Below are 25,846 nucleotides of genomic sequence, written 5' to 3'. Positions count from 1 at the left end.
CATGCTTTTGATTTTTGCGTGGCTGTGTTTGGGGTGGGGCAGGGATGGGGGAGCGGGTGGAATATCAAGGAATCTTCCCGGGGGGCTGTACGATAAAAAGAAACGGCTGACGTGTCCACACGCTGCGATTTTTACATTTTGGAAGCCCGCGTTTAGATTCGGGACGGTTTCGCAGTCTGAAATTTCGGTAGACTTTTGAAAATGGGCGGGTAGAAATTCAAAGGGATGGGGAGGAGCCTGAAATTAACATGGGAAACAGATCTAAGCATAAAACTCAAGAACTTGCAAGGAATGCTTTGGAAATGGAGGTTTTGACAGGTAAGATAAAGCCATACAGTGATTCACACCTCGACATGGAGGGGGTGGGTTAGTTGCTGCTGTGCACAGTCAGCCCTTCCCCCACCACCCTGGCCCCAGCCCAGCTCAACAATTGGGCAAGGTAAGACAGCCACATGGAAGACCGTCTAAAAATCTGTCGGGAGTCAGCAGGGCCTGTTCTGAGCTGCTCACATCATCTGCTCATCTCTCCCCCTCTCCCTGCCAGTGATTCAACCAAACTAAATTTAGCAAAGCAAGTGAAAGGCCCAACGGTTCCCTCTCGCTGTGGCACCTGCTGTGATAATGGATCCTCTCTCTCTAGCAGAAGAGGATGCCACGCAAATCCCCGTTGTCGGATGCTCTGCTCCCTGTGCAAAGATGGCTCCCCCGTGTTGGTACCAGTGTGGGGTCGTGGTTAAGAGCAGCGGCTCCTAACCGGACGAGTCGGCTTTGTTTCCCTGCTCCTCCACATACAGCCAACCAGGTGACCTTGGGCGAATCGCAGTCCTGATGGTGCAGTTCTCACAGAGCAGTACTGCCAGAAGCTCTCTCGGCTGCATCTATCTCACAGGGTGTCTGTTGTGGGGAGAGGAAGGGAAGGCAATTGGAAGCCGCTTTGAGACTCATTCAGGCAATTAAAAGCAGGGTATTAAAAAAACAACTCTTCTTCTCCTTGGTCCTTCTTTTGTGGAAGGATTGCCTGCAAGTACCAACTGCTCACATTTAGAGTTGCAAATAATCTTTTATTTTATTTTACCGCCATTTTTACTTCCCAGGTGACAGCTCAGAGGATACATTCAAGCATACTAATTTGTTATCTGGGAAACCACAATGGCAGTTTAATACCTACAAAGTTGTCACCAGGCAGTGATAGTGAAGAAGAGGTTGAAAACCAGACAGGAGGAGGTTCTAATTAAAAAACAACAACATTCTTGGTACTTTGGGAACAATTTATTTCTCACACACCCGAAATGCTGCGTATAATTTTGGCTTCAGTATTACTGTGTGGCAGGCCAGCTGTATGTATGCGCACACTGGTTGTGTTAATCCATCGTTGAGGGAAAGAAAACCTGCATGAAATTACTTCCCCTGCCTCAGGGCAGAATGTGGGTATGCCGGATGAATTTCTGCCAGTGATACAGACAAGAGGACCCGTGGCAGAAAAAAATGAACGCTGGCAATGCCATCTTTGACAGGGGTGGTTAATGGCTGGATATTTACATTCTCCAAATCCATATGCGCTAAAATGGCCTGTTTTTTTTTAGTTTGGTCTTCCCACGCCCCTTAAAAATGTGCTTTTCATGAAGGGTGTTCTGCTTTTTCTCTCCGTGTTCATTCATGCATCGCCTGTAGGTCTTCCGTTTATCATTCCGTTCAGCCTGTCAAAAAAAGAGAGGGGGCGGGCCTATTTGGCATCCTAAATATGTCCATTTTAAATACATAGAGATTTAAAAACGAAATTGTCATGCACGGGCTAGCCGTCCAGTATGAACAGGAAACAGCCACTGGCTGTGATTGTCTTAGGTGTGGAGAGGGATCCACACCTCCGGGGCATTGTCTCTCTATGATAATTTCCCCCCTATATATTTTGCATAGCAAGTTACAGTGGGAAACTGGTTTTAGAAACAGAGACACATTCTATAAACCTTTTATTTGTATTATTACTTTTATTTATAACCAGAAACCACCATTAACACAGCAGTTAACACTTTTTAATTTTTTTTAAATGACACGTATAAATTGTTGTTTCCGCTTGCTGAGCATCCAGGGGGGGACCAAAAGGTACAATAACCATAACATCAACGCACAGATGAATCAGCAAGGACTAGTGAAAGGCAGATGTTTCCCAGTGCAATTCTAAAAACGTAGGGATGCCAGCCTCCAGGTGGGACCTGGGGATCTCCTGGGATTACAGCTCATCTCCAGGAGACAGGAAGCAATTCCCCTGAAGGGAATGGGCGCCTTGCAGAGTGGACTCCATAGCCCTCCAGCTGGCAACATAATTATGACACGCTCAATAATATATCAGCATCATTCACGATAAACGCCCTCCGCCTAACCACCTCCACAAACCAAACAACAGCCCCGTAAGGCAGGCCAGCGTCTCAGCCCGCCCATTGGCGGACGCAGAACGGCTTGCCTAAACCAGACCTCCGGGAACCCAGGGGGCGCTGTGGCGCGGCTCCCTTTGACTGACGCGCGGCCGGGGGGACGGTAGGCGGGCCTAACGGCCGACCGAGGCCGCTTCCCCTTTGTGGCGTCACCCGGGCGCGCCTGCGCGCTCCTTTCCCCTCGCGGCGGCCGGAAGGAGGGCGTCGGGCTGAGGGAGAGGCGGACGGAGCGGGCGCGCGCGAGAGTCGGCGGCAGGCGCCATCTTGGGGAGAGGGCCCGGCGCGAAGGCGAAGCCGAGAGAGTCGCCGCTTCGCTCGGCGGAGGGGGAGAGAAAAGAGGCGGGGGAGGGGGAAGGAGAAGGGAGGCAAGACCCGGATGTAAGCGGGCCCGGGCCGAGGTGTCGGGTGAGGGCAGAGAAGGGCCTGCCTTGCCATAGAAGGCCCTTGCGAGGAAAGGGGAGAGGGCCTGCAAGGGCCTGGGAGGCGGGGAGGGCCCGTGGGGAGTCCCTCTCCTGGGCCTGTGCTGCTCAGGCGTCCCCAGGCCATTCCTGCACGTCCGGCCCTGCCTGCCTACCTGCCTACCGAGGGTGTGCCCCGCTGACAGCCTTTGTGTGAGAGGGGAAAGGCCCCCTCCCGCCTCGAGAGCGTCTCCGGATGGCGACCAACATTGGGGACCAGCGTGCCTCAGAATGGTGATTGGAGCCTCTTGGGTTTTTTTCTTTAGGGAGAGGGGTTGGATAGATCAGGGGTAGTCACCCTGTGGTCCTCCAGATGTTCATGGACTACAATTCCAATGAGCCCCTGCCAGAGAATGCTGGCAAGGGGCTCATGGGAATTGTAGTCCATGGACACCTGGAGGACCACAGGGTGACTACCCCTGGGATAGGTGCCCAGTGGGTGGGGTGGGGTGATAAGCTCAAGCGAGGTGGCAATTTGAGGTTTAAACCAGGGGTAGTCCAGCTCTGGTCCTCCAGATGTCCATGGGCTACAGTTCCCATGAGCCCCTGCCAGCAAATGCTGGCTGGGTCTCATGGGGATTGTACTCCATGAACATCTGGAGGACCACAGGTTGACTACCCCTTGAAACTGATTGGGACTGGTGGGAGTATCGCAGTTGGAAGGGGATTGGGGAAAAATGGGTGCAGAAAAGAGGGGGAAATGAAACAGTTTTCAAAGATTATTTATTTATTATATATTATTATATACTGCTGTTCCCAAAGGCTCAGTGACATATGACTTATTTATTATGTATTTGTATACTGCCCTCCCCGAAGGCTCAGGGCAGTTCTCATAAAACAGAATAGAAACAATATAGATAACTTAGTGATATAGGTGGTGTTGAAAGCCTGACTCTTGGTACTGGAATTGTTTCTGACCTTGGTGAGTAAGGGCTCAAACCTGCAGCTGGTAAAGAAACCCTGAAACTGTTCAGTTGTGCCTGATAAGAGTTCTATTTTTCTTTTTGTAAAAGGAGACTTTGGGCCTTCTTTATCCTGTGTTGTGAAATCCTGCGGGAATGTTTGTTCAAGAGTCACATGAGCATTGTTGCAAAATTGACTTTAAAAATTCAGTCTGGACAACTAGCCAAAAGCACTTTGAGCCTAATCTCTTCTCTAATCACTTGAGACTGTGACTGAATTTATTTGAACTGTATTCTTCTTGGTTATAGCGCATGGGATTGATTGGGAGCTCACTGCCTCTCTTAACTTGAAAGGACGGAAAGACATTCTTGGTCTGAGTCTAAGAAAATGTCTTGGGTTTCTAGCATAGAAACTAATTGGTCTGAAATTCTCTTGTAAAAGGCTGTTTAGTTAGTAGGCTAGGCAAAGGAGAAATTGTGCCAAATGTCCGGATAAGTGGTTTATTTAGACTTTATTTTTGTGATATGAGACAAAGGACTTTAAATAGGGTGGAAAGCTCCTTGTTATGAGTGTCTCGTAAATATCATAGTGTTTTGAGTGGAGGTTGAATCTGATCAAGAGATACTTAGTCCCACAGTAAGAGCTGAGGAATTGTTCAGGTGGGACAAACATGCTGGCGTTATTTACTGTCTGGGTTTGTGTGTGAGTTAAGTAGAGTTAAAGTGTCAACATACTCATAGCTAAGCAATCTTGTTGGGTCTAGTGTTTTACCTCATGACATAATGCTTGTTTTGACCAGCTTGCTGGTCTTGTACAGTTAGCAGATTGCCTAGTGAGCTTTCAAGGTCAGGTGAATGGTGCTTACCAAAGTGTAATACCCACTCTTCTCCCTCTCTCAGCCAGAATCCATTCTTGTTTAAGCAATTGTTGTATCAGCTCATGTTGTCCTTTGGGCAAGTAAAAATTAAACTTCATCAGGGTAAGGGGATATTTGAGCAGGGCTTGGCAACAGGTTCTTCTACCTTGTGGGCAGAGCGGGTGGAGGGATTTGACTGAAGGCTGAGAATAGCTTGGAGGGATCAGGTATCACAGAAAGATACAAAACTTAACACAAAAGGAAAACATGTTTCTAAATAAAGACCATGTTTGAAGCCCAGAGATGTGTTCAGGATAGCTTGTTATTTGATTACATGGCAGGTAAAACTTGCCTCCCGAGTGACCAGACAGGTTGTCCGGTAGTTCTTTGCTCACTGTCCACCCTCTACCCCCAACTTAGACCACGTGTGAGCAATATAAGAAGTTTGAGAAGATGAGCTCGTGAAATGAGTGGCCCTTGTAGGTGTCAGAGCCTTAATTACATAATGGGAATTGCGGAAGTGTTGTCATGCAAATGGAATAAATAAGCCTGATTATTGCTGAGGCAGAGAACAGAGTAGTTGAAATCTAGGAGAGCCAGTTTGGTGTAGTGGTTAGGAGTGCGGACTTCTGATCAGGCATGCCGGGTTCGATTCTGCGCTCCCCCACATGCAACCAGCTGGGTGACCTTGGGCTCGCCACGGCACTGATAAAGCTGTTCTGACCGAGCAGCGATATCAGGGCTCTCTCAGCCTCACCCACCCTACAGGGTGTCTGTTGTGGGGAGAGGAAAGGGAAGGCGACTGTAAGCCGCTTTGAGCCTCCTTCGGGTAGGGAAAAGCGGCATATAAGAACCAACTCTTCTTCTTCTAGGAGCAGGGGGGACACAGGAGCATCAGAAGGGAAATTTCAGGGCACTTCTAGATTGCTAACTCTAGATACAATTACTTAGACTTGATTGGGTCCTGGGCCATCTGATCTCTTTGCCTGTTCTGACTCTGTTCACCGACTGTGATGTCACACTGGCCTTCTGTTACCCTTAGGACCCATGGAGCGGTCTGGCCCCTCCTGCCCTCAGCTGTCAGGGCTTCCCTGTTTATTCAGGAGCCCGGATATTTCAAGAGACTTGGCTAGCCGTTGCCTCATTATTGGTGTCTATGAGGAATGGGGGAAGCCTTTAAATAGTGAAGGGAGCATTCCATAGGAAGCTAACTTCCTTGGTCCACAGCGGGACCCTGGAGGCCCTCAAGTTGGATCTGTTGCATGATCTTGGAAGCTTCAGCTGGAAGGCGGGAGCTTTCAGGGAAGGGTGCATAATAGCGCATATAGGTGGAACTGAAGTGATGATTCAAATAACACAAGTACAGTGCTGAGTGGGGGCCCTGGGTTCGAATGATGCACGCTCAGGCTGACACATTGGATGGCTTTGAGTGGTCATTGCCCCTCTCTCATGGGGCAAATAGTGATGTGTTTTGGGGCTGTCCACGGAGGCAGATTGGGAGGTGGGTATACAAAAATAAGCATTTAATGATGGTCACTAAAGAGCTTGTGGTAATAACTGAATCCAGAGTTAGATATTTGCTCTTCCACCCCACAGGGCTTCTCCGTACAACCTGGGTAACGGAAGTGCCAGGGAGAACGGCATGGAAGGCCCGATGCACGAGAACCCAGAGTGGGAGAAAGCCCGACAAGCACTAGCCAGCATCAGCAAGGCCAACGCTGCTGCTTCTGGCAACAATAAAAATGCCACCAGCGGGCCCGCAAATGCGCAGGTAAGAGCCTTTGTGCGTTGCTATGTGGCAAGGTTGTACGTCAAAGAGAGCAGGAATAATTGGACGGTGTGCAAAGTTATTTGTGTTTGGTTTGGCAGGGGTAGTCGACCTGTGGTCCTCCAGATGTCCATGGACTACAATTCCCATGAGCCGGCAGGGGGCTCATGGGAATTGTAGTCCATGGACACCTGGTGGACCACAGGTTGACTACCCCTGCTGTAGACTAATCTTTTGGGATGGGGGGGCAGCATACCAGCAAGGATCACATGCAGTTTCTGGGTATCCCTTCGTGATGAGAACATTGTTCTTCTTTCCACAGTATGCAGCCCAGCAAGGGGAATCCCTGCAGCAGCAACAGCAGCAGTACTATCAATGGTATCAGCAGTACAGCAGCTACATCTATCCCTATAATTATTATTACCCTATGGTAAGTGGCGGCGGCGGGCTTAACTCCTTGGTGCCCCTGTCCTCCGACTGTCCAGTGGCATCGGCAAGGGGCAGCAACTTTTAGAGCTGCCGAGGCAGATGATGTCAGAATTCAGAGCAAGAGACCAGCAAAGAGACAGCATAAGAATGCTCGTTTGCTTAACAGGCTATGGCATCTCATGAGGATCATGAGAGCCAGTTTGGTGTAGTGGTTAGGAGTGCGGACTTCTAATCTGGCATGCCGGGTTTGATTCTGCACTCCCACATATGGAACCAGCTGGGTGACCTTGGGCTCGCCATGGCACTGATAAAACTGTTCTGACCGGGCAGTGATATCAGGGCTCTCTCAGCCTCACCCACCTCACAGGGTGTCTGTTGTGGGGAGAGGAATGGGAAGGCGATTGTAAGCCGCTTTGAGCCTCCTTCGGGTAGGGAAAAGTGACATATAAGATTTAATCTTGGGATTTGCCCACCGGGCTGTGGGAGGCCTTGCTTTACTGACCTGTTTCCGTGGCTTGCCTGCTCTCCCCAGAATGTCTACCCTGGATACAGTTCGCCAGGACAATATGGTGTCCCAGGCTCTTACTCCTCTGCAGCGCCTCAACAGCCGCCAGTTCCTGGCCAGCACCAAGGGAACATGAACCAGGTAATGGGCCAGGTAGCTTTTATTTAGCTTCTCCCCCTCTTCCACTTTCCACGGGATTGCCACGTTAGTCTGTCGTAGCTAAATAGGAATCAAGCAGCATCTTTAACAAAGTTTATTCCATCCTAAGCTTCCATGCGTTTGAGCTCACGCCATTTGCAGCTGCGTTTGCTGGCAGGGGCTCATGGGAATTGTAGTCCACGGACATCTGGAGGGCCGCAGTTTGACTACCCCTGCCTTAAGGCTTGGGCTTCAAAGGAGTAGCTTGTGATGGTGACAAAGGCTTTCCCCCCCTCTCGCCCAGCCTCCGGTCCCCGGCATGGAAGATGGAGGGATGTCGTACTCCAACCAGCAGCAGCAGCAGATGGCGGTCCCGAACCCTCCGCAGCCCCCCATGCAGCATCCCAACCATCTCTCACCGCACGGCAGCCACCCCATGGGTGCTGGGGGGCAACAGCAGGGCGGGCCTTCTGGGGGGCCACACTCCCAGCAGAACCAGTCGAACGCCTCCTACAACCAGCAGCAGCATTCTTACCAGGATGGGGCCAAGCCCAAGAAAGGGCAGCAGCTGTGGAACCGCATGAAACGTGAGCTTATGGGGGGGAGGGAGGGGGCGCTATGGGTCAGGACTCCTGTTTCCTTGGGAAGACCGTGGTCCTCTCCTTGTCTCTCTCTGCTGGTTAATAGTCCTGGTACAAAAGGGCTTTCTGTTTTCTTTGGCAGAATTTGGCTGGGTTTTTTGTTGTTGTTGTTGCTGTTTTGTTTGTTTCAAAATGCTAAAATCTCCTTTGCCATTGCTCTCTCCTCCCACAGAAGCGCCTGGGGCTGGGGGTCTGAAGTTCAACCTCCCGAAGCGCCCCTTTGTGGTGACAAACCAGAACTTCAACTCCTCAGAGTCTCAGCAGCAGCAGCAACAGCAGCACGGCAACTTTGGCTCCCAACAGAGTTCTGAGAAGCGACACAATCACAGGTGGGCGTTGGCTCTGCAAAGTGGGCTCCTCGTGGCACTTAGCGAGAGGGAGGCCATTCAGGACAGGTAATGTGGGTTTTAGAAAGCCACCTGGCTTCAAACACGGCCCCACCTTCTAGGGTAAGCAGACTTTAAAGGTGACTCGGAGCCCTGATCTTTTCATTTTGGTATGCTTTCTAGCTCTCGTGGTCCCAAAGAGCAAATATGTGGGCGGCCCAGGGGCAAGATGGCCACTGTGGGGGATGCAGGATGCATTTCACCCCTTGCCCAGTTTCTGTAAGCCATATCAAGGGGGTGTCTGATGCTGGGCATGAAGCACGAGGACAGCATTTCCTTGTGTCTCTGTCGTTCTTCCTCTCTTCCTCCCACTGCATCCCTAGTGCTTAAGTGTATAACAAATCTTAAAAAATGCAAAATTAATCAACTCCCACCCATTCTGGAAACCCTTCGAGAGTCATCCAGAAACCCCAGGATTTAAAAAAAAAACAGAGCCAAAAAACAACCTGGCTGAGAAAGCCGACTCTAGGATATTCCTTCCGGAGCTTTCATTTCGTGTTCTGCCACCCCACTGCTGGCCTCATAGCAAAGGCTTCCACTGCACGAGGTCCAGGTTAAAGCATTCCTGGGGCTCAGAAAACCTAACGCGTCCCTCCCCGCAGCTCTTCCACGGGTAAGCCGGAGGACTGGCCGCAAGACATGAAAGAGTATGTCCAGCGCTGTTTCACGGCCTGCGAGTCAGAGGAGGACAAGGACCGCACAGAGAAGCTCCTGAAGGAAGTGCTGCAGGCCAGGCTACAGGACGGCACTGCCTACACGATCGACTGGAGCCGGGAGCCGCTGCCAGGGTGAGCGAGGGACCCAGGAAATGAGTCAGGAAGTCCAGGTGGCGGAAGGGTTGCTCGGAGGGAGGGAGCGATCCATTATGGATGACAGGGCGGAGGCTCGAAGGCACAGGCGTGTCCGGTGCCTGGATGGAGGGTGGGGAGCGAAGCCGGTGCCTTCATTCTGAAAGAGAGATTTGAGAAGAGGAAGGGGGTGGGAGCCATGATTCCTGCCTTCTTTTTTTCCCTGTTTGAGAGGCGCAAAGGGTCTTGACCCTAGGTCAAAAGCACCTGATGTCATCCGGCATGCTTAGGGGCCTTTGCATCTCTTTGCAGGCTGGGCCGGGACAACATGGCCGACAGCCCCAAGAAGAAACCACAGCGCTGGGAGGTGTCCTCGCTCCACTCGCCGCGGCCTTCCATGCAGTCCACCCTTTCCCAGCAGCGGGGCAGCGGTGGCAACTCGCAGCCCCAGCGAGGGGGAGGCGGGGCCGGGGCTGGCCGGGCCCGCGGGAATGGCTTCCCCACCAAGTTCGGAAACCGCAACGTCTTCATGAAGGAGAACAGCTCCTCTTCCAGCGTCGATTCGCGCTCCCGGTCCCGGTCGTCGTCGCGGTCGCCCAACCGTCATTTTCGGAGGAGGTGAGGACCATAGGAGGCACTTCCCACTCTCCACTGTTAGGCACCGCACCAGTAAGGATGGCCGGGAGCAATGGGAGGATTGTGAGACCGGAATAGTAGAAAAAAGCAATGGGGCTCCAAGCGTAATTTAAAAAGAGGAAGCCGGAAGCTTAGATTCTCTGCCAATCGGATCATATTCTTGAACCGCATCCTGGCACAACTAAGAGGGGCAGAGGTGCCTTGCTTGTATCCAGTGGAGGTGAAATGGCGGGGTTTACTTGGAGGAAAAGGATTAAAAATCGACTCTCTCTCTTTCTTCCTCTCTCTCAAGCGATTCAGCTTCTGACAGTTCCTACTCCGGCAGTGAATGTCGATTGGGTGGCCGTAGGAATACCCAGAGAAACCGGGGCCGGGGGGGCCACATGGATAGAGGCCGGATGAGGAACCAGCGAGGGAAAAGGTATGTTGGGGTGTGTGTGTTTGTGTGTGTGTGGAAAGGGCATGCCCCCCATGCCAAGGGATGCCTTGGTTTTTCAATGAGGAGAGGTTCAGCTTTGCCACGTCAGAAGGAGGAGATGCCCGTTCTCTCACGGATGACGTGGGCATGAAGCTCCTTTCGTTGTGCCTTAATAGGGCAGAGCAGGGGTAGTCAAACTGCGGCCCTCCAGCATTCGCTGTCAGGGGGCTCATGGGAATTGTAGTCCATGGACATCTGGAGGGCCGCAGTTTGACTACTCCTGGGACAGAGGGTGGAAAACCCCCCAGGTGCTGGGATGCAGGATCATGGAACGCTAAAGGACAGATCATTAGGGAGGTGGTGGCTGGGTAGATTGGTCAAGTTTTCTTTGGCCTTCCGGGAGACCAGATCTCGGGACTTTGGCCCGGCCACCCAAGTAACCCTCGCACCCTGGTCCCTGCAGGCACGACCAGGGCCTCTCGAAGCGCAACCGGAAGCGCGCCACCATGGACTACGAGGACCCCGAGAAGGAGTTCAAAAAGGAGCGGCGGGCGGCCCGCTTCCAGCACGGGGGCCACTCCAAGAAGCTGCGCCTGGAGCCCCTCATCCTGCAGATCAACAGCCTGGACGCCGCCGGCTCCGACTGCCTCGACTGGAACGAGCTGAAGATTGTGGGCACCTCTCAGGAGATCACCAAGCACTACTTGCGCCTGACTTGCGCGCCGGATCCGTCGACTGTCCGGCCCGTCTCGGTGAGAGGCTTCAGAAGCTGCAGTCCGCAGGGGAAATTCCTGCTTTTGTGTCTAGTGCCCCCCCTCCCCCTTTCTGGTTCTGTATTCTGCCTTTCTGGGACTGTATGTCACACGAGCTAGCCTTTGTAGAATCATGCAGCCTTTCTCAACCAGGGTTTAGGGAATACCTCGGTTTCCTTGACAGCCCTGGAAGGATTTCTCAAATGGTGGGAGTTAATTATTTTTTAGTATATATATTTAAACATTTGTTAAATGTTTATCAAGTGGTTTGACCATATGTAGTCGTGTCAGTCCGCCCCACCCTCCCAAAATGGCCAGTGATGTGCCTAGAGGAGGGGGCCCAAGTGGGGCGTGTCCACAGTTCTGCCTCCCAACCATATTCTGCACAATCATGCCACTTCTGAGGTTTTTCAAACCCTGGAGAATTTCAAGGGTTTCACAACAGTAAAAAAGTTGAGAAAGGCTGGAATATTGGGTGGGGATATATAATAGTCATGATTATATTCTGTATCCCGTGAGCTGCTCACTTGAGTCATCTGCCTGCACAAATGTATCAAACAGCAAAAATATGACAGGAGAGCTAGCTGAAAAGACCTGGGCTTAATTTTAAAGCCCTCACAGATTGCTCCAAATTCCTTGCCAGAAGCTTGTTTCTCTAATGCTGCATTATGACATCTAGTCCTGGTTGTTTGGTGGTGGTGGGGAGGGGGGGGTCATCTTAAGGTGTACAGTTATTGTGTCAAAGAGGTGTCATCCACACACGATACCAGTCGTCCCAGATTGCAGCGTAATACATTGTACAGCTGGGCCATAGCTGAAAAACAGGAAGTGGATGATAAATGCATATGGAACTGAAAATGCAGCGTGAGTCAAGCCATAAACCGTAGATTAAGCCACACAATCCCCTGGGCAAGTTCTTTGAAAAAGGTATGGACAGGTGTGTGCTTGGCCCTCAGTCAGAGTCGGACCCGTACAGGCCTGGCAGAGCAGAGGAGGAAAGTGGGCTGCAGAAGAGAAAAGGGGCTGTCCAGGATAAGGCAGTCCTGGCTGTGAAGGGGACTATGAGCACAAGAGACCCTGCCAGCACGGAAAACCTGTGTCCATGGTCTCTTTGACATTTGTCAGCCCAACGTAGTCCATATTCTGCCTGATGCTGCACTCAGTGGCCTGGTTGCAGTCTTGCTTCATGGCGAGCGCCCAAGATCACTTCATTTATGGCCCTTGGTCAGTGTCTTACTTGCCTTTTTGCCTCTCTTCCTCCCAGGTGCTTAAGAAATCCTTGTCCACGGTAAAGTCCCACTGGAAAGAGAAGCAGGATTATGCCTACGCTTGTGAGCAGATGAAATCCATCCGGCAAGACCTCACCGTAAGAGAGCCCCTGGGGGCCAGGAGGAGATGCCTGTGGTCCGTCGCTGTGGCGACGTGAGGCCGTCGTTCCTAGCTTTGCTTCTACAGACAGAGCTTGTGGTCACCTTGTTTGTTGTGGGTGTTCTGGGCTGCATGGCTGAGGTCTGGTGGCTTTAGTAGAAAAGGTAACTCCACACACTGGTGCAGAGAGGTGCCCATCTTGTTGCGTCCTACCTCTGGAGATGTCAGTTACAGTTACTAGCGAAACATCAGGAACTAAAACTGCCAAACCACAACCACACAGCCCAGAAAACCCGCAACCACACAGCCCAGAAAACCCGCAACCACACAGCCCAGAAAACCCGCAACCACACAGCCCAGAAAACCCGCAACCACACAGCCCGGAAAACCTGCAACCACCAGCAGACTCTGGCCATGAAAGCCTTCAGCGTGTTGTTGTCCCTTATTTGGGCAGGGAACTGAGAGCTTTTGCTCCTGGGTTGTCTAGCAGAGGAGTTGGCGCATGCAAGCCTTGGTGTGAGACCCCAAATTCACCTTCTAGAACAGGGATAGTCACTGGCAGGGGCTTATGGGAATTGTAGTCCATGGACATCTGGAGGGCCACAGTTTGACTACCCCTGGTCTAGAGACTGATTTCTTGTTCTTTTAAAGAGAGGAACAGTGTTGGTCTGTGGTAGAACAGCTAGATTGGAGTCTAGCAGTACCTGAGAGTCCAACAGGGTTTTTGGGGTGTAAGCTTTCGAGAGTCAAAGCCCGCTTTCTTTGTTGTTACTTTTTAAAATAAAGTTGTTTCTCGTCTGTGTGGCCATCGGGGTAGGAGTTAAAAGCGCCTGGGCAAGGAGGCGTTGCGGCCTGTGAATCCTTGCGGACCTAAATAACGCCAAGCACATCGATATATACAGGTCTGATTTGCTCAATTTCTCCAGACCACGGCATTCAACCTAAATTCTGTGAAAAGCCATTTGTCCTGGCACACTGTCCTTTTTAGAGCAGAACAATATAATGGCAGGGTTCCTCAGGTCCGTCCAGCCTCTCTAGTTCAATACTTGAGAGACTACACAGGCCAGACTCCCTGTATAAGATAGCTAATTTGGACAGCAGCAAGAGTTGGGGCATTTTTCTCTACTCCTGTGACACTAGCGCATATTCCCTGGTTTGCGCTACCCACACAGCTGGCATGCGGCTCCACAAGTTGGACAGCATTGCTCTTCCCGTGCGGCATCAAACAACCCTCCATTTGGCACAGGCGGTTCCCTCCCTTTCGTTAAATATTAAGGGAAGGGAAAAGAACAGACATCCGTAACAGCAGTTGGGAGGTAGGCCGTGTGGGAGCCCCAGAGGTGACGTGGGAATTTGTCTATTGGTTTGAAATATATTTATTAGCTGCTGTTCTCCAATGCAGGAAATCAAAAGGCAGCTGAGTCACCATGGAGATAATCCTGATTCTTCTTATATTTAGGTCCAGGGAATCCGTACAGAATTCACAGTAGAGGTGTATGAAACCCACGCCAGGATAGCGCTGGAGAAGGTAAGGGGGAGCTATCTGAAGCCACTTCAGTTTCTCAGCTAGCTCTTGGACAGACGGGCTTGAACGTACAGGGTGCAATAAAATCTCTTCAGGGCAGAGACTGTTGGGTTCCCCTTTTCTTTATGGGCAAGCTGGGCATGCTGGCGCCCGCACCTTCCCCTCCCCCCGCGCAGCGCAGCGCTCCCGGTACAGCAAGCACCATGCCCCGGGTGGGGAGGGAGCACCCCACACCTCCCTCCCCGCTGCGTCCCAGTACTGGTCCGGGGGTTGGGGAACACTGCCCTTGAGGAGAAGGAATCTGTCCGATGACCAGGTGGTTAGGATCCCAGGGCACAGAAGGCGTTTTTAAAGAAATCTAGTTCTGGATGCTGTTCTAGCCACTTTGGCGAGATTTGCAGTAATCCTGGATTATATTATGTTGTCCCCCGGCCAGGGTGACCACGAGGAGTTCAACCAGTGCCAGACGCAGCTGAAGTCTCTCTACGCCGAGAACCTCCCCGGAAACGTTGGCGAATTCACGGCTTACCGCATCCTGTACTACATTTTCACCAAGAATTCAGGAGGTGAGAAAGGAAGGATTTGGTTTGAGGGAGAATGGCCCCTTCCTTCCAAGGAGGAATTGGTACCATCTCCACTGGTGTGGGGCCAATTCATTGTCCAAAAAGGAAGGGAAGTGGTTGTGGGCTCAATTTGTAGTTCTCAGTCTTCGAGAGGTCCTCGGGAATTGCGAATCTCTCTGGGTGTTCCCTACAAAGAGCCCTAGTAGGCTCTTCAACCTTTGGGAAAGGGGTGGTGGTACTCTTTTTAGGCTGGATTCAGGAGAGGGACCCTCAGTTCCATCCCCTTGGCCTCTTGACATGAGGACTTCTTGTTATTCTTGGATGCACCTGTTCCCATCATCCTCGGAGAGAAGAAGAAGGCTGGCTGCTCTATCCGCCTCTGCCAGGGAGGGGAGTACTGACTCGCTTCAGTTCTTTGCTTGCTCTCCTCCATCTTGATTTTATTCCTCAAAAAGGGAAATAACCCGGATAAGCTTCCTTTTAGCCTTTTGTATTTTGGCTCTATCCTCTTGCCAGATTTAGTTGGGCCTTGTTAGTCAAATGGGAATGGTGAGAATCTCAGGAATGGAAACTATTATTTGTATTTATTTTATTCGTTCAGTTTATATACCGTCCCTCACTGTGACATCTGGGGGCGGCGTACAAAGAACCAGTAGAGTTGGAACCTGCAATCGAACTATATTTTTAACAGTGTAAACCAATCAAAAACAGTCATAACAGTCATAATAGTCAAAATGAAAATGTCATTTGGAAACATTAGACAGTAACTGCGGTGATTTTGAGGAAGGAGACCATGAAGTTGGATATTGTGTTAATAGAGTCGCCTGACAGCTGGATCTAGGTTGCAGGGAGGTCTCCGGCTGCCGGCGTTCAGGCCTGGTGGATGAGCTCCGTTTTGCAGGCCCTGCGGAACTGTTTAAGTTCTGTTAGGGCTTTGATTTTGTTGGGGAGTTTGCCAGGATGGGGGGCACTGCCGAAAAGGACCTGGCTTTTTGCTGAGGCCAAGCGGACCTCTTTGGAGCTAGCAATCACCAATCTGAGTAGATAGAGCATGTCGCTCTTTAAGGGCGTATTTAAGCCAGACATAATGGTGTGGGGAGGAAGCAGTGACAGGGCTATGAGAGGGAAGTGGCTTGTCTTTCAGTGACAGCTTTTCTTCTTGCCTGCAGACATCACCACCGAGCTGGCGTACTTGACCAAAGAGCTGAAGGCAGACCCGTGCGTGGCCCACGCGCTGGCCTTAAGGGCCGCTTGGGCCCTGTCCAATTACCACCGCTTCTTCTGCCTCTACCGCCAGGCCCCCTGCATGTCCGGCTACCTCATCGACAAGTTTGCCGAACGAGAGAGGAAAACGGCCCTCAAAGCCATGATCAAAACGTATGTGAGGCCGGGGTGGGGCAGCACAGCACGCTTGTGTATCTTCCTACCTCTCCGTGGAGGGAGGGGAGCCTTGTAGGTAGAGGGGGGGGGGTGAAAGGAGGGTGACGTTTTCACAACAGCCTTAGATCGGCCAGCCGTGCCCCTCGCAGGTAAGTGGAGAAATCGCCTTCTTGCCCAGAACTCGGTTTCATGGCCAAGGCAGCGATCTGGTTGTCGACTTGGGCTGTGCCCCAGGAGGCACTTGAACCCACTTCAGATTCTAAGTGGATTCTCCTCTCAGATCCTATCAAGGGAAAGCTGTTAGGAACAGGAAGTGCATAGGAGGGCTTACATGGATACATGAAGGAGCAAGACGGTCTCCACACAGAAAATTATGGTCTCCTGGAGAAAATATGAAGTAGAAATGTAAAGTCTTTTTCCTTTGTTTTATGCCTTTTGCTCCTCCTTGATCGGCTGTATCCCAGCCCAAAAGGAGGGAGCAGAGGCAGCATAAAGAATTTCTCCTCCCCATTTACTTGGTAGTTGTCCAAGGCAGCTTGCGACAAAAGCAGAGCTGCTGTCGTACACACAGTGTACTATACTGTACATAAAATATTCTTTTGGGATGTTCTTTGTGCAATGTGCATATGGATATCATCAGAGTACATGTTTCACTGAAAGCAAGGCAGTGCAGACAGATGGCATTGGCTTAATTCCATATATTCTTTCATCTCGGCCCTCCTCCCATCACTCTAAGCAGTTCTAGGCTTAGTGGAAGAGATTTGGATGACAGTCCCCAGTGGCAGGAAGCTGGTCTGTAGGTTGGTGTGCCCCTCTTCCCTTCCATAGGTCCAATGGAGTCGATTTCCCACCCTGTGTGCTTAAGATTGTATTTGATTTGCATTGCACCCTTTAGCTATGCCCCCCTCCCCCTTATAGGAACAGTTACAGCTCGTCCCTTGCAGGCAAAGCCTTGTAGATTGCCGTCTCCAGTTAGCAGGTCCAGGGGAGGCAGAAGACAGAGCTAGGTGCTGGTGTGCGGGGAATCCGCGTGTCTTGTTGTCTCAATGCTTAACTGCAGGTTGGGGACTCACCTTCCAGAGGCCTTGAGGGGTCTAGATGTTCTCCAAATGAAAAACAAGGCCACTGAGTGTAAAACTTGGGTCCCCTTCCACTTTTCCTTCTATAGGAATGGGGGAGGGATGGGGGCCAATGCTCTGTTATTGCCGGTATACCCCAAGCATTGTTGCACCTTGCATATTGCTACGTGCGGTGGGCCCTCAAGTAATTTTGCAGAATGCCTCAGGAGAATCCCAGCCAGCCCTGTGCCTCGCTGTAGTTGCAGGTCATGGGGGAGCACGATGCACCTCTAGCTTTTCCACCCTCAAAACGAAGCGCTGCCTTTATCGTAGCATCCCCACAAGTCCCGTTTGGGCTTGGCTGGGCCATCAGGATTAGGAACTTACCCCCCCCCCAAAAAAAAACAACAAAAAAACCTGGTTCTTGGGGGTTTCCTTATGATGCCAAGGTAACCAGTCACATCGTAGCGCCTGTCCTCTTAGCCTGTGTGTTGCCTGCTGCCTTTTCCCATTCACCAGTGTCTCTCTTTATCTCCCTCAGTTTCCGCCCGGTGCTTCTCGTCTCCTACGTTGTGTCAGAGCTGGCCTTCGAGAGCGAGGATGAGTGCCAAGCCTTCCTCGCAGCTCTGTCCCTCGTGTATGCTAGTCCCGACGCCACCAAGATTGACTGCAAGCAGAGCTTGGCGGTCCTGGCCAATTTTTGAAAAGTCTAAAGCCCCGCTTCCTCGCTCCTCCCCCCCCATACCCACCCTGGTTTGTTTTTTTTTAACGTGTACATATGTCTGTATATATATATATAACACCAGATTCACATGGCTGCTGTGGGCTCACAGGGGCCTGAGCTCCGCTGCCCCTGCCGCCGTCCACGCCGCACACGGATAGAAGAGGGTAAGATCCACGGACGCCGGATGACACCGAGGACCGCCGGAAACGGAGAAGATCGGAGAGCTCGGTCTAACCATTGTGGGGTTTTGCAGCAGAGGGCTGGGGGAGGTGCGGGCGTGTTTCCAGCGACGCCTCATCGGTTCACAGCTGTTTTTCTTCCCTTCCTGTTGAGAGGGAAAGCCCTGTCCACAGGGGCAAGAAAGGAGGTGGGGGACCCACACGGCCGGTCCTTAGACGGCTAGGAGCGGTGTATTTAGTTGCTGCTTTGACACACGGTGTTGTTTTGGCCTTCACCGCCCCTGAGGTGTTTAGGGGTCTAGTGTGTTTCCTGCCTAAAGCGCAGCAGGTTCTCCAAACTGGGGCAGTAACCTCAGATAGAGGCCGAATCTCCGTGAGATTCTACTTGGCTGTCAACCTCTTGGCCGTCAGCGGTACCACGAGAGCAAAACCGGCTCCTTTGTATATATGTGGAATATGCTTTTGTACAGAATCTACAAGTTGTAAATAACGTTTGTTTTTTTTGGGGGGGGGGAATGTTTTAAGGAGGGGGGAAAAACCTCATGGTTTTCTACTTTTATATTTTATAACTTTACCAGAGGGTTTTCTCTGAAGATGAAAAATCCAGGTGGTTTTTGTTTTGTTTTGGACACTTCTGTGTTCTGCATTGTGCTCGTGAAAAAAAAAAACAAACCAAACGATCTAACGCTGTCTCAGTTTTTCCCTCTTCCGAGCTATGACCCGGCTCCGAAAGAGCGCCCGAGAGAGACCGCCTCTCCAGACGAACAAAACAAAAAAAAGCCAGCCCGAGGAAGGAGAAACCAAGCCAAAGCTGCCTTCGCTCATTCCTCCCGGTGCAGAGACTTTTTCCTATGCAGCAGAGAATGTAATGAGACTCTTTTGTCATTAAGCTCGACCTGGAAGCAGCTCCGCGAAAAGCCAAGAGAAATCCAATCAAGGCAATAAGCAAACAGCTGTGGAATCCAATCGATCGGCACAACGTGAGAAGATCTTCGCGGCCACCTCCTCCTTCCCTGTTGTGTTCCGGAGTTGTCATGCTCAGTATTTTAATTTATTTTTTTTTCTCCCTCTGTCCTCAATTCTTTACAGGTAAACTTAGAAAGAAAGAGAAAAAAAAAAAAAAGCACCACCCCCATTTTCACCATCCGTCACATTGGTTCAGTTTTGTTTTTAAACTTTTTGGAAGATTGTCTAATTGTCTTTCCCCCCCTATTTTTCTCTCCCTCCCCCCCCTTCCCTTCCTTAGTCTCTCTAGCCTCTCATGCTCCCCCTTCCCTTCTCCCCTCGCTTTTAACTCCTTTCTCTTTTTTGTTTTTGAACATGTGTAATTTGGGGATGTTTTTTTTTCTTTTCTTTTTTTTTTAGCTTGGGCTGGATTTTTCAAAGATTCCTTTTTCCTTTTCAGAAACCTTTTGAAGTTCCTCATTTGATTAAAAAGTGAACTTTTTAAAACCAGTTTGTGGTGTGATATCGTTCCAAGCCCAGCACATGCAGGGTGACTGCCGCTTGACCTCACATCTGAGAGTAAAACCGGTTGGAGGCAGCCAGAGGCTGGGGAGGGACCAAGAGGAGCCTGCCAGAACCGGCAGGGTGAAAGCACCTGCATTTCTCCTCCTTGGGCTTTGGGAACAGTTTGTTTTTCAAGTTGTGTCTCCTGATGTGGGCTAGGATTTCCCGTTCTGCCTCTGCAGAGGCAGTATGCTCTATTTCAGGAGTAGCCAAACTGGCTCCAGATGCTTGTGGACTACAATTCCCATGAGCCCCTGCCAACATGAGCCGGCGAGGGCTCGTGGGAATTGTAGTCCCCGGGCACCTAGAGTTTGGCCGTCCCTGTTCTATTCCTTTGGTGCTGTTCTACACCCTGCCGGCCCTTCTTGTCTAGCCCTCTGTTAGATGTGTGTGTGTGTGGGGGGGTAGATTAAGCCAGCCCTTTTTTGGCCATGGCTCTTTGTTGAAGGTTCCAGGCCCCCCTTCAGCTAGGCTTTAAAAAGGGCCCATGCTCAGAATGAAATAACTGAACTTGACGTACCTTGTCTCAGATAAACGCGAGACAGATTTCTAGAGCGTTTGGCCAAGAGAAGCATGGGCATTTCCCCTCCCCTGGAAGGCCTTATTTCAAGCACACGCAAAAGAGCAGCTTACACGATTTCATTTTCCTTCCCTTGAGGAAGGTCAAACATTCTAGCAATTAAGGACATTTGATGTGACTCAAAAGTGTTTCAAAGACCAACAAGGACTTATTCAGTGCATGCCACCGGACTCCCAATTCTGTTGCACTGCTTCAGACCAACAGGGCTACCCACTTGACTCTGCCTTATGTGTATTTTCCATCCTATATCTTGGGGCTCAGGATGGATTCATCCCAATTGAAATTCCTTACAAAAACAGAATACACAATGCAGATAAAACATAAGGATCGATTCTTTTCAGTCAAATCAATAAACTTAACAGTTTGCTTCTCCTCCCACGGCACCCCAGATCTGTCTCCCCTAATCTGGCCTGCGATCTCTCGCCCTCCTTCAGCCTGTTTGTTCCCAAGCCCCACGCCTTCTCTCGGTCTGTCGGCCTCCTTGCAGGCGTCTCTGATCGTTCCCTTCACGAAATCAGCCTCTCCACCGTTTCAGGCCCCATCCGGCTGCTCTTCCTTTGATTAGCTTGGCCACATCAGACCAAAGTTCCTTTGGACCCCGTATCTGGTTTCCCACAATGCCTAGCTGGTAGCCTTTAGGACGCTAGTGCTCACAGGTATGCTGCCTTTGAACATGGCGCCAACGTAGCCGTCCTGGTCAATAACCATTGATAGCCCTGCTTTCCGTGCCATTTGTCTGCTTTTATTGTTATTTGAATTATGGCGCAGGGTGGTAAGGCAGCAGATATGCAGTCTGAAAGCTCTGCCCGTGAGGCTGGGAGTTCGATCCCAGCAGCCGGCTCAAGGTTGACTCAGCCTTCCATCCTTCCGAGGTGGGTAAAATGAGTACCCAGCTTGCTGCTGGGGGGTAAACGGTAATGACTGGGGAAGGCACTGGCAAACCACCCCGTATTGAATCATGAAAACGCTGGAGGGTGTCACCCCAAGGGTCAGACATGACTTTACCTTTATAAGTCACCGCCTGTAAGCAGCTACAAGGACCTCTTCTACATGAAAATCCTTTCAAGCACATAGCTGTGTTGGTCCGCAGTAGAGGAACAAGCTTAAAGACTTGAGATTTCCAGGGCGTGTGCTTTTCAGGAGTCAAAGCTCTGGCCTGGCAAAATGAGCAATCCCTCTTAAAAGGATTATATTCAGGGTAGCTTGTTGGTCGTCACGGTACTCCTGGATTCTTTCTTCTGCACCCTTTCTGTCAACAGACGGAAAGCGAGAAGTCTGTGCTTACTGTTTTCGGCCTACAGATTCGTCATCTAAATGTCAGTCTGGTAAAAGAAGCCAGTGTCGGCAAACCGGTGACTCTACCTGTAAATATCTCTACACCCAGTCATGGGGCTGTTGCTGTCTCCACGGTAATGGTAATGGCATGCCGATGCCTTTGGTCTTGCTCACCTGTAGCGATGACTCATCCAAAGGGTGGAGTGAGCAGTGGTGTAATTTTCCCCTCCTGAGATGAGCCAAAGAACCCAGATCAAGATAGGTTGGTGTGTTAGTCTGTAGCAGTAGAAGAGGGCAAGAATCATAGAATCATAGTTGGAAGAGACCTCCAGGGTCATCTAGTCCAACCCCCTGCAGAATGCAGGAAATTCACAACTACCTGCCCTCCCACAGTGACCCCAATTACATATCTAGCCAACTGGGTGTCGTGGTTTAAAGCAGCAGCCTCTTAAGCTGGAGAACTGGGCTGGATTCCCCACTCCACCTCAACGTGATTTTGGGCCAGTCCCAGTTCTCTCAGAGCTCTCTCAGCCCCACCTCCCTCACAGGGTGTCTGTTGCGGGGAGAGGAAGGGAAGGCATTTGTAAGCCGCTTTGAGACTCCTCCCGGTAGTATAAAGCAGGGTACAAAATTACCAGTTCTTCCCCTTCCCATTTCATTCTAAGTACCTCTTTTGGTGGGGCGAGGGGGCCTTCTATTAGTCCGGCATGATCCCAAGGGTTTGGACTACGTCGCCTTTACTCCACTGAGAACCACGCCCTTCCCTCCCGCGTGCACAGACGCTGGGGCCAAAGTCCAGGCAAGACCCAACCAACCCTTCTCTCTTCAGTACAAGTCTAATTTCAACACGGTGCTATAAAAGCCGTCCGTCCCCCTCCCTCGTCCGGCCTCGCACAAGCATATCGCCTCCACGGCTTGGGCCCCCAAATCTTCCAGGGGGGGGAGCCACGAAGAATCTGCCGGCAGCTGCGGCCCCTGCTTCCTGGGGGGGATCTTCACCACTGTCAAATGAAACGTATCCTGGCTGGGAGGGCGAATCACCGTCAAATCCTTCCTGCAAAAGGCAGACTCCAAAAGGCGGGCCAGCGCCCCCAGCTCAGCCGCGCACGCCGGGCGCATGTACAGCACATGGGAATGGAACGCCGCCACCCCCTGGAAGGACAGAAGCAAGGCCGGGGGCAACAGCCGGCGGTTGCCAGCTTGCAGCTCCCGCAGCGCCGCGACGGCCCTGCAGATGGCTTCCGGGGTGCCTAACCGCAACAGGCACAGTGTGATGTGCAGAGTGGCCAAAGGCACGCAGAACTGAGCCAAGCCTGGACGGACCTCACAAAGGGCCTCCTGCAAGAGCCTCACGGCTTCCCGGGTCTCGGAGCTGGTGATCCGGATGGCCACAAAGTGGGTCGGGCGCTGCTGGTGGCCGGGAATGTCCCTCCCGTTTTTCTCATCCTCTGCCACAGCTGGCAAGTATCCCCGTGTCTCGCAGAGAGCCAGCTTTTGGAACTCTGCCTCTTCCGGGGGATGCCCGGCCGTGACCTCCTTTCTTCCTGCTTCTTGGGTGATCTCATCCAGGTTGGCCCGTTCCACACAGCTTAAGTTGTCCATGGCTTCCCCCATCGCCTCCTGTCCGTCCGAGCCCTCTTGCGCATCACCGGCTAATGGGAAGTTGTCCTTTTCTTCTCCAGGATGCCTGGTTCTCCCTCCCTCTCCGTCGGAAGCCTGGCTGCATGCCTCCCCCCTGACGGCTTCCGCTGCCGCTTCCTCTTCCTGGATCACCTGCAAGATAGTCCTCCCGCTTCCGGTGGAGCCAAAGACATCGTCCGTCCGCCTGGCTTTGTCCCACACCACACGTTCCCCGTATTTGAAGTACTGGATCCGGTGTTTGGGGACAGCCAGTACGCCGGGTCCAGCGGAAGCCAGGTCCTCCCAGGAGAAAGCAGTAAAGGGCTCTTCTACGGTCCCCAAAAAACGATCCAGGTAACCAATGGAGAAACGTTCCGCGGGCACTTGGGTGTCCCAGAGGAGACGAGAGATCACGTCCTCGGCCGTCTTCATGGCGGGTTTCTTCCCTGAAGGGTGGTGGTGTGGGGGAGGATCCTGGCCGGGAGGTCGGTGGCTTTCTAAATTTGGGGGGCTGATGGCATCATCTGGGTGGGGGTTGCGGCAGCGGGCACCAAAACGGCAGCGCCCCTCCAGGAAGAAACGGCACGGGGGGCCGATCTCAGCCGGAGGGTTCTCTGTTGGTGCAGAATCAGCAGGTGGGGCCTGTGACTCCAGAGTCGACCCGGAAGTGAGGTCATCAGGATCCGAGGCAGAGGGGCGTGGCCGCTCAGCCATGGTTAAGGGGCAATGGCCCTGTGGGATAAACAGAATGTCAGGGTCTAGTTCTTGGCGTAGAGAGAGAGCGAGAAAATTAGGTAGAGAGGTGCAGGTAAATCAAATTATTTGAGTGTAGATAACATTTTAAAAAATGCATAGATTGATATAGAAAACGTAATTGATCCGGAAACTACAACTGGTCCAGAACGCCGTGGCAGGTCCTCACAGGACCCTGTGGAGGTACCGCCTCCGGCCCGCCCTCCAACAACTGCACTGGCTCCCAGTTGAATTCCGGATCCGACTCGGTAATCACCTTCAGGGCCATATGAGGTCAGGGCCCAGTGTACCTGAGGGACGCCTCGCTTGTACATTGGCGGCTTGTGGTATCCTGTGGTCTTGTAGCTCAAAGCCAGGGGTGGCCAACCTGGGGCTCGCCAGGTGTCCATGGACTACAATTCACGGACACCTGGAATTCACGGAATTGTAGTCCACGGACACCTGGCAGCTCCAGGTTGGCCACCCCTGCAGCCTTCCGACACAAGCGGGCTGGAGGGAGCGCTCTGGCCAGACCGACTCCCAGCGCGGCTGGGTTTGCTCCTAGGAACCGGATTGTGCCCTTCCCTCCCTCCGGGCGCAAAAGCGAGCGGCGGGACGCACCTTCGCCCGGGGCTGGCCGGCTCCCTCGCTGCTCCTTGCAGGCGCCGGTCTCCGCTGGTTTCCGCCGCCCTGGCCGGGAAAGGGGAAGGGGCGGACCTGAGGGAAGCCTCCGCGCAGCCTGCTGGGCCCTCTGGAGTAGTGCCGCGCTGCCGCCAGCAGGGGGCGGGCGGCCTTCGCTTTGCGCCAGGGCTTCGTGGAGAAGCCCTGGCGGTGCGAAACCGCGGGTGGCTTTTGCTGACTCCAGTACCTGTTTTAGGATGGTGTCTAATTAAAGACCTCGACCATCGCCTTGAACCACGCAGGAGGGATCTCCAGGAGTCCGCGAGAGGGAGGGGAACGAGGCGCCCACTTTCTCTTCCAGGGACCGCCCGTGCTGCTTGGCTGCCCTAATCATGGCAAACCCCATGACCCATCTCTGTAGGGACAGCACTAAGGTGGAGGATTTAGTCTCCTCAGAAGCAATTGGACATGGATATATTTTATATACATCCATGTAATGACTGGGGAAGGCACTGGCAAACCTGGGGAAGGCACTGGTATTGAGTCTGCCATGAAGGCGTCACCCCAAAGGTCAGACATGACCTGGTGCTTGCACAGGGGATACCTTTACCTTTATATTTTATCAATTCCTTTTTGGGATGATTATTCTTTTGGACAGATGGTGCTTTAATGCATTTAAAGACTCCATTAAGAAAAAAATCGTCTTTATTCTTGCGCCATTACTTTTATTTAGGTTTCGTAATACAATCATTTTAGTTTTTTTTTTAACGTGCTAGATATATAAATCATATGTCAAGTCCTGAGGAAGCTCTGCTTGAAATCAGTGATTACCAGGGGTTGATTGATATATGTTTATGCACAACTTATAGGATTACTTTCAATGTGAAGACCATACAATAAATATTTCCCACACGGGATATTTTATTTTCCTTGCCTCAAACATTTTCTGCCTTTCTACCGTTTTCAGAGGTCCAGAAGGTTGATCCAGGTGACCCAGGACCCTTTTGCTGGTGGCCCCGAGACTCTGGAACCCCCTCGGTGTATCTCTGGTGCCCTCCCTCTTCAGGTATCGAATAAATACAAAGGCCATGATTCCCCAGCAGGTAATTTGCACTGTCCTTACAAAGGTGGTGGAGGAAAAGATTTGTATGTCTGGGGTAGGGTGCCATCTTCCAGGTGGTGTCTGGAGACTGCCAGGTGACAGAGATTGGTTTCTTTGGGGTAAATGACTGCTTTGCAAGGAGCATTGTACCCTACTGAATCTTCCCCCCCTCTCCCCCGGGCTCCCCTCCCCAAATCTCCCAGCATTTCCACCTCCAGAGCTGGGGGATGTCACTTTGGCTTTATATACATGATTTTAGCCTTAGATTGATGCCATTTTTCCCTTTGTATGTCGTAGGGCGCCTCTGTGACTAATTCTTTCGAAACATTTTTTTTGGCCATGAACTGCAGCTCTCAATTTGACCATAAGCCCCTGACAGGAAGGATGCCAACCTTCAAAATAAAAGTCTTCACAGTGAGCCTCACGCACTACGGATACCCTTGAGGGGGAATGGCTTGGAGGGCTAACTCGACGGCCTTGGAAACCCGCTCCGACAGGATGGA

The 25,846-nt window shown here is 51.7% G+C and overlaps 2 protein-coding genes across 2 annotated transcripts; one reads left to right on the top strand and one right to left on the bottom strand.

Annotated features, from left to right (window-relative positions):
• Positions 1 to 2,826: 2,826 nt before the first annotated feature.
• On the top strand, positions 2,827 to 18,581 carry LENG8 (leukocyte receptor cluster member 8). The gene is made up of 15 exons (XM_077312841.1): positions 2,827 to 3,121; positions 6,243 to 6,417; positions 6,737 to 6,844; positions 7,376 to 7,489; positions 7,791 to 8,073; positions 8,300 to 8,456; positions 9,116 to 9,301; positions 9,614 to 9,919; positions 10,230 to 10,358; positions 10,819 to 11,107; positions 12,372 to 12,473; positions 13,935 to 14,003; positions 14,437 to 14,566; positions 15,733 to 15,940; positions 17,543 to 18,581. The coding sequence occupies exons 1-15, from the start codon at positions 3,084 to 3,086 to the stop codon at positions 17,703 to 17,705; spliced, it is 2,457 nt and encodes an 818-aa protein (XP_077168956.1). The 5' UTR covers positions 2,827 to 3,083; the 3' UTR covers positions 17,706 to 18,581.
• A 1,726-nt stretch (positions 18,582 to 20,307) lies between these two features.
• On the bottom strand, positions 20,308 to 24,359 carry LENG9 (leukocyte receptor cluster member 9). The gene is made up of 2 exons (XM_077315964.1): positions 24,242 to 24,359; positions 20,308 to 23,620 (listed from the first exon to the last, which is right to left on the bottom strand). The coding sequence occupies exon 2, from the start codon at positions 23,600 to 23,602 to the stop codon at positions 22,094 to 22,096; it is 1,509 nt and encodes a 502-aa protein (XP_077172079.1). The 5' UTR covers positions 23,603 to 23,620; positions 24,242 to 24,359; the 3' UTR covers positions 20,308 to 22,093.
• Positions 24,360 to 25,846: the final 1,487 nt, after the last annotated feature.

Source organism: Paroedura picta, chromosome 16 (genome assembly GCF_049243985.1).
Source record: "Paroedura picta isolate Pp20150507F chromosome 16, Ppicta_v3.0, whole genome shotgun sequence".
Classification (NCBI taxonomy): domain Eukaryota; kingdom Metazoa; phylum Chordata; class Lepidosauria; order Squamata; family Gekkonidae; genus Paroedura; species Paroedura picta.
This window is presented reverse-complemented; position numbering and strand designations above follow the sequence as displayed.